Below are 6,879 nucleotides of genomic sequence, written 5' to 3'. Positions count from 1 at the left end.
CGCCTCCCCCCCCTCTCTGAGATAAAATTTACTTTGCCTCATACGAGAGCCCTCTTTTCATTTCAGGGCCATTTTTGCTGTTTTATGGCCGAAAAGTGGGGGTGTTTTAAATTGTGTGTTGGCTGTGGCAGCAAACCTGCCCCCCCCCCCCCGTGACTGCCACACACTCTGCATTCTCTGCCTAGGAGAAACACATCACCCAGATGCTTGTTGCCATTGTGCGAAGTTCTTGAATCAGACCTGCAAAAACTGCAAGGCTTCGAGTGGCACTTTGGGAGTCCGCACTGACCCCCCTGCCTGCCGGAAAGATGTTGGCTGAGACCCCTTCCAACCAACCAATGACACTCCTGTCGACATCGGGTGGTGCACTGGCATCGACCCCCCTTCACCATGCAAAGTTGGCATCGGACGGGGGCCCGTCTTCTAAGCACTCGGCATCAAACGAGGCCTCTTCCGCCTCTACGCCAGCCAAAAAGAAAAAAAAAGAGAAGCACGTGAAAGCTAAGTCTTCTCTTACGCACTGTGCGTAAGTCTCAGAGCGGCAAGAAAGTGCAAAAGGGCTCTGCAATGACCCCTCTTCAGTGGAGCTGCCTACGATTGAGTTACTGGACTCGCCCATTCAACAACTGAACCCCCTGGTATCGGAGGTCTCTGTCGAGACCGGACCGATCTTGGCCTCACCATGGGATATCAATGACATCGACCCACATAGGCCCCGTACAGATCGCTCTCCTTTGGCTGTTTCTTGGGCAAATGATGGATCTCAGCCGGACTCTCGATATCGACGATCCAGAACCCCCAGATGTGAGGGACATCGATCTGAAGAGTGCCTTGGGCACCGTCATTCCAGACCCATGCTCTCGTACTTGCCCAAACAGGAATTGAGACTGCACTCCCCAACCTACTTCGACCCACCTGTATCGTGGGACCGTAGGCACAACATGTCTTATTGGTTCACCTCGTATCCAATGTCGACATCGATGCCATGGCTGACGCCTAGGTCACAGTCGGACTGGGACCATGGGTCACGTCGTTCACGCTCTCTCCAATGTAAATCTAAGCCTTCCGTGTCTCAATCCAAACCTCCAGAGGAACCTTGTTGCCCACCCTCTCCTCTCCGTTCCGCCCCTGCTTTACCACCGAAGGTCGCTCCGATACCGAATACCCCTGTGGCACCAGTATTGCCTTCCAGTTCCTCAGTCTCCAATACCGGCACCGATGATTCGGAACGCCTCGAGTCACCTGAGGATCCTTCACCAAAGCCTACGGTGTCAGACAATCTACCGATCTCTCCTTCGGAGGATCTTTCTTCATACGGAGATTTGGTCAAGAGGATGGTGCATTCCCTGGGACTGTCTATAGTCCAACCCCAACCTTCAGTGTCGGACACTGTTTTCAATGTTGTGCAGATCAATACCTCCACATTGATCGCCTTCCCGTTGTCGACCGTCCTCTTACAGGTGGCTAAGTCCCCGTAGGACAAGCCATCTTCTGCTCCAGTGTCGTCCAGACATCTGGATCATAAGTATCGGGTCCAAGAGATGGAGGCTGAATTCCTCCATATCCACTCCAAGCCCAACTCCATGGTCGTGTCGTCTGCCTCAAAGAATAAATGTACCCTTGCTACTCCTATATTTTTCATTGTAGTTAATAATCTTATGAAAAATAATAAAAATACCCCCTTGGGGGTTTGAAAGAAAGAAAGAAAGAAAGAAAGAAAGAAAGAAAGAAAGAAAGAACATCCGGTTTGCGATAGGAGGCAACCACTACCAATACAGGAGTCTACCGTTTGGCCTCAGCACGGCCCTGCATGTCTTCACAAAGACGACGGTGGTGGTTGTGGCACATCTCTGCCTCTGTGGCCTGACAATGTTCCCATTTCTAGACGACTGGCTTCTGGTCGCACCTTCCAGGGAGCTTCTTGTTCACCATATATCCCAGGCCCTTAATGTCCTTCGTTGCATCGGTCTCCAGGTCAACCACAAAAAGTCACAGCTGGTTCCTTTTCAAAGAGTGCAGTTCATAGGGGCGATACTCGACTCCAGAGAAGGCAGAGCTTTCCTGCCACAGGACAGCGCCCTAACCCTGACTTCTCTTGCGGAACAAGTTCGGCTCCAGGACACATCATCTGCTTTCCAGATTCAACGCCTTCTGGGCCTGATGGCAGCTACAACTGCTGTCCTCCGTTTTACGAGGCTGCCAAGGCGTCTACCCCAGCTGTGGTTCATATGGCACTTCAAGCCTCTATGGATGTCCCAATCACTTTGTCTCTCTCCGCCACAGGAGGCACGCGACTCCCTTCTCTGGTGGACACGGTCAGACAACCTGATGCAGGGCATCCCTTTCCATCCCCTCACTCCTGGTCTCACCCTCACGACCGATGCCTTGCTGTGGTGCTGGGGAGCCCACCTCAACGGCCTCTCTGTAGGTCACAAGAGGGATGCCGTGACCTCAAGGAAACACATCAATTTTCTGGAACTTTTGGCAATCAAACGAGCCCTCCAATGTTTCCTTCCTCTTCTTACGGGAAAATGTGTGACTGTATTGACCGACAATACGACGGCCCTCAGTTACATCAACAGGCAGGGTGGAACGGTCTCCCGCAGTCTCTGCCTCCTGGCTCTAGACCTTTGGGCCTGGTGCATACAGCTGCACATCTTTCCCATTGCCTCACACATTGCTGGCAAGGCCAATGTGCATGTGGACCTGCTCAGCAGGGGTCTCTCTCAGCATCGCAACTGGGAGCTGAACTGGACTTACCTACATCCCGTCTTTCAAAAGTGGGGTACGCCTGTTAGCCAAATTGCCTTAAATTCTCAATTAATATTGGGGAAGTTATGATTATTAATCGGCAATAGGCAAATTAGGGTTTACACCAGTTTATACAGAAGTCCCACCTTTACTGTAAGTACCAGAACAGGCACAGAGACTATGATTGGTAAAATATAATGTCTTTTACTGATGGAGATGTCTCAGTCAAACAATACACAAACACTCACACAATTATACTTATACTAAGAAATAAAGATAGATAATTATGATGTTTGCATGAGCAGGATATTCATTGTTTGGGCAATAATTACCTGTCTTCGTGACTGAGCCGTTCCAATGGAAGAATGGAGGGGATAAGAATGGAAAATGGGGAACACATGCTCTGAACTGGCAGAAACACGTGGAACTCTGGCTGGAGACCTAGAGTTTAAAGATGGAGGTAAGGTAATTGGATAGCAAGTGGGATATAAGAGGGTTAAAGCTTCGATAGGGGATGTGGAGGGGTTGAGAGAGAGAGACCATGTGGTTGGAAAGCATCTTTTATAACGTGGTGTGGGGGGGAACAGGTTGAGCTAGCCACACATCCCTGTGACACCTGTTAGTCTGTCCCATAAAACATACTATTGGTTAGAGGGAAAGGGGGAGGAGAGCTAGGGGTTGGTCAATATTGAGAGCTAGTAACTTGGTCTGGGGACTGGCACCTGGATGAAGAGTGATTGAATCATCAGGCTAGGGCTATTGTCTCTTGATGGCCCTAGCTGGCTTCCTAAGCAACCATGAATAGAGTCTCTTGATTAGATTTGTAGGTAGCTGGAAGAGGGGGGGAAAGGGGTTGCCTATATGTGCTGGAAGAAACTCCTAATGGCGTCTGGAGTTCGCTGTCCTCATGTTTTTTATGGCATGGCATCTGAGGCTTTGTGCAGGCTTATGGAACTGCTTCATCTCACAGCAGGCAAGATGGCTGGTGACTCTGGAATACTTCTGGAGCAGCAACGCTAAAGGAAGGTGTCCCTCTTTCAGGTGTGCAGTCTCAACAGGTATTTTTAGGTCACCATGTTGTACAGTCCCTTTGCACAGTCCATACAGTCCATAAAAACACATTGATAGGCTTGCATGGCAACACGCCTCACGTCGACGTCTTCGCCACCAGGTGCAATTCGAAGTGCAACCTGTTTTGCTGCAGGGGAGCACAAGATCCCAAGGCCTTGGGAGATGGGCTCCTTTACTCATGGGACAACAACTTCCTGTGTATGTTCCCCCCTCTGCTGCTGCTGCTGAGGACGGTCCAAAGGCTCATGAGGGTCCACACAAGGTGCATACTGATCGCCCCCTGGTGGCCGAGGCAACCTTGGTGCTCCAGCCTCCTCTCGCTGACCAAGGCTCGCCATCCTCTCCCACAGGTGCCAGATCTGCTCCTAGTGGAGGGAGGAGCTCTGCTGTTCCACGAGGTACACAAGCTCAAGCTAACAGCTTATCTCGTGGACAATTAACATTCTCGGATAGAATCACCACTGTGCTACTCAATGCCAGGAAGGATTCTACAAGACGTTCCTACAGGGGAAAGTGGGCTAGTTTCTTAGCTTCCGTACAGCCCTCGGACATGCCCCCGGCTTCTGTCAGGATTGACCAGTTCTTAGAATTTCTGCTTTTGCTGGCAGAGAAGGGCCTCTTGCAGTCCTCAATCAGGGTTGGCAATTTCTTCCTACCATCCGGGCTTCAACGGTTTCTCCATTTTTTCTCACCCGGTCTCAAAGAAATTTCCTAAAGGTCTCCTCCACCTATATCCACCGATCCGTTCACTGGTACCCTTGTGGGACTTGCCGATGGTACTACGCCATCTGATGGGACAGCCCTTTGAGCCTATGGCAACTTGCGAGCTAAAGCATGCAGCATGGAAAACTGCCTTTCTTGTTGCCATTACCTCGACCAGGAGGGTGGGTGAACTCGTGGCCCTCCATCATGACTCACCCTTCCTTACCTTCCTACCGGATGGTGTGAGACTGGTGCCCGACTTCTCGTTCCTGCCTAAAGTGGTTTCCAAGTTCCACCTCAGCTCAGAGATCTTCTTGCCGAACTTCTTTCCTAGCCCGAAAGATGGCCAACAGCGTCTCCTCCATGCACTAGATGTTAGGAGGGTGCTACTTTTTTACCTGGACAGGACACGTTCAAGTAGGAGGGACAATCACTTTTTTGTCTCCTACTCCAGTCACTCCACGGGACAAAAAATCTCAGCACAACGTCTCTCCAGTGGTCAGAATGAACTGGTGGGATGTCCGCGCCCCACCTCCTTGGGCATGCGCAGTGGGGTTCCCGCGCATGCCTGGAAGGGAGTCGTGAAAATCCCATTGTGAGCTTTGCATACCACCAATTCGGGCTGCGGTCACACGGAACATTAGCCATGCGAGTCAGACGGAAGACATGCGGGTTTTCGGGGCGCGATCTCACCGGCACATCTGGGAAGTGTAGCACTCCCGTGGCTCAAACGAGGCTTCCTGCCGAAACCACGCGGCAAAAAACTAGTACCTCCGAGGTACTAGTTTACGGAAACCGCGGGGCAAGGGCGGGCGTCTGATCGCGTTTCCGGTGGCATCCGGCGCCCGCCCATGTTCCCTGGCGAAAAAGTTTTTTTTTTCCTTCAAGTCTTTGTGGATGCGCAAAAGCACACAACGGAGCATGCGCAGTCATGGTGTAAACAAAAATAAAACCTTCCAGTTTGCCGCACCGCGCACTTCGTTTTTGCGCGTGGGATTGTCCTGCGATCGGCACCTCTCCTTTCCCACGGAACCTCCACAGTACCTCCACGGGAGGTCTGATCAGGTAACCGCGCCTTAGTTTGCCCCGGGGCAAACTGCCACACTTCCCCCCCGCGGTTTCCTGCCCGTGTGACCGGGACCTCGGATCATCACAGGCGCAGAATCCCATAGGTGTGACTGCACAGATGACTACTCGAAGATCATCATTTACAGGTAAGCAACCTGTTTATTTTCACTGTTCTCAAAGTTGTCTCCTCCACTAGTGCAGAATGTATGGACTATGCATCCCAGTTTGAAGGCAGGCTTGTCGATAAGAAGATGTCCTCCAAAAAGCCTCTGTCTTTTCCTGAATTCTTCCAGACATCTTCTGCTCTAGCAGTATATGACAGCCTTCAACAAAGCCTAGGGGTCTATTCAAATCCATAGAAACCATACAACCTTACCAGCTTGGTGACTGGGTAGGGAGTAAACCATGCCCTTGGATATCTGAATTTTTTTTTCTTATTCTTGCATCAGCCTGTTGGTAGTCCACCGACAGAGCTTGATTTTACTTCCATGTCATGGTGCTAATTGTATGGCAACTATCCTGCTAAAACCCAAATTCCACTACATGCAAGAACTATCTAGTGAAATGTTTTAATTCTGTCCTTTGGCCTAAAAGACCCTAGCAAGAGAAACAAGATGTTATCTGAGTCAGAAAAAGGGGAAGGACTTCAAAAAGGGGTGTTCTTTTCTACATGGCTGCCTCCTGTGCTGAGCTGAGAGCATAGCCCATACATCCTAGCAACAACTCCCAGATAAGAATTCAGTTGGCTCATTTCAGTGCTTGTGTTTGTTTTACTGCATCAAATTTAACAATGTACTTTCCTTTACAAAGGCTACATACCACCTTCTACATTTACAAGTGCAAGACGAAGTCCAACAGTCTCTATTTTAGAACTTGAAAAAAATAAGGATATCTTAAATATGGCAATGCTGAAGGTAATAATATAATTCGGAGTGTGAAAATATATAATAGTCTCTCAGCAATGATAGAAAAATCCTTTTTCTCTGAGGCAAACATGGGGCTGGTGCATTTTTGTTAGTTAGATCATACTGTTTATAAATTCTAGTGATGGGTGACTCACATCCCTGGTGCCCAGCAGTTCAGTTAAATGCCATGTTCTCCAGTGACTTCAGGGTGTGGCAGTCACGTCTGATAGGATTGCTTTGCATTTGGTTGACAGACATGACCTTGTGCAGGATCAGCATCAAGGGAAAAAGGACGGACCTACAAAATATACAAAAGTGTTTGTATGTGAACAAAATGAAGAACCAATATTACAAAACTATTCATTAAACCGTATTATGCATG

General features: G+C 49.5%; 1 protein-coding gene across 1 annotated transcript in view; it reads left to right on the top strand.

Annotated features, from left to right (window-relative positions):
* The window catches only part of CFAP54 (cilia and flagella associated 54), a 219,965-nt gene that overhangs the window by 148,672 nt on the left and 64,414 nt on the right, over positions 1–6,879 (top strand). Inside the window, exons 48-49 of the mRNA XM_015416272.1 lie at positions 532–1,474; positions 5,789–5,903. Of these exons, the coding sequence (XP_015271758.1) occupies positions 532–1,474; positions 5,789–5,903 (1,058 nt within the window). The remainder of the gene's footprint in view (positions 1–531; positions 1,475–5,788; positions 5,904–6,879) is intronic.

This window comes from Gekko japonicus, unplaced genomic scaffold (genome assembly GCF_001447785.1).
Source record: "Gekko japonicus isolate JY-2015 unplaced genomic scaffold, Gekko_japonicus_V1.1 scaffold648, whole genome shotgun sequence".
NCBI lineage: Eukaryota > Metazoa > Chordata > Lepidosauria > Squamata > Gekkonidae > Gekko > Gekko japonicus.
The sequence above is the reverse complement of the archived record's forward strand: the minus strand, read 5'-3'. Positions and strand labels throughout refer to the sequence as shown.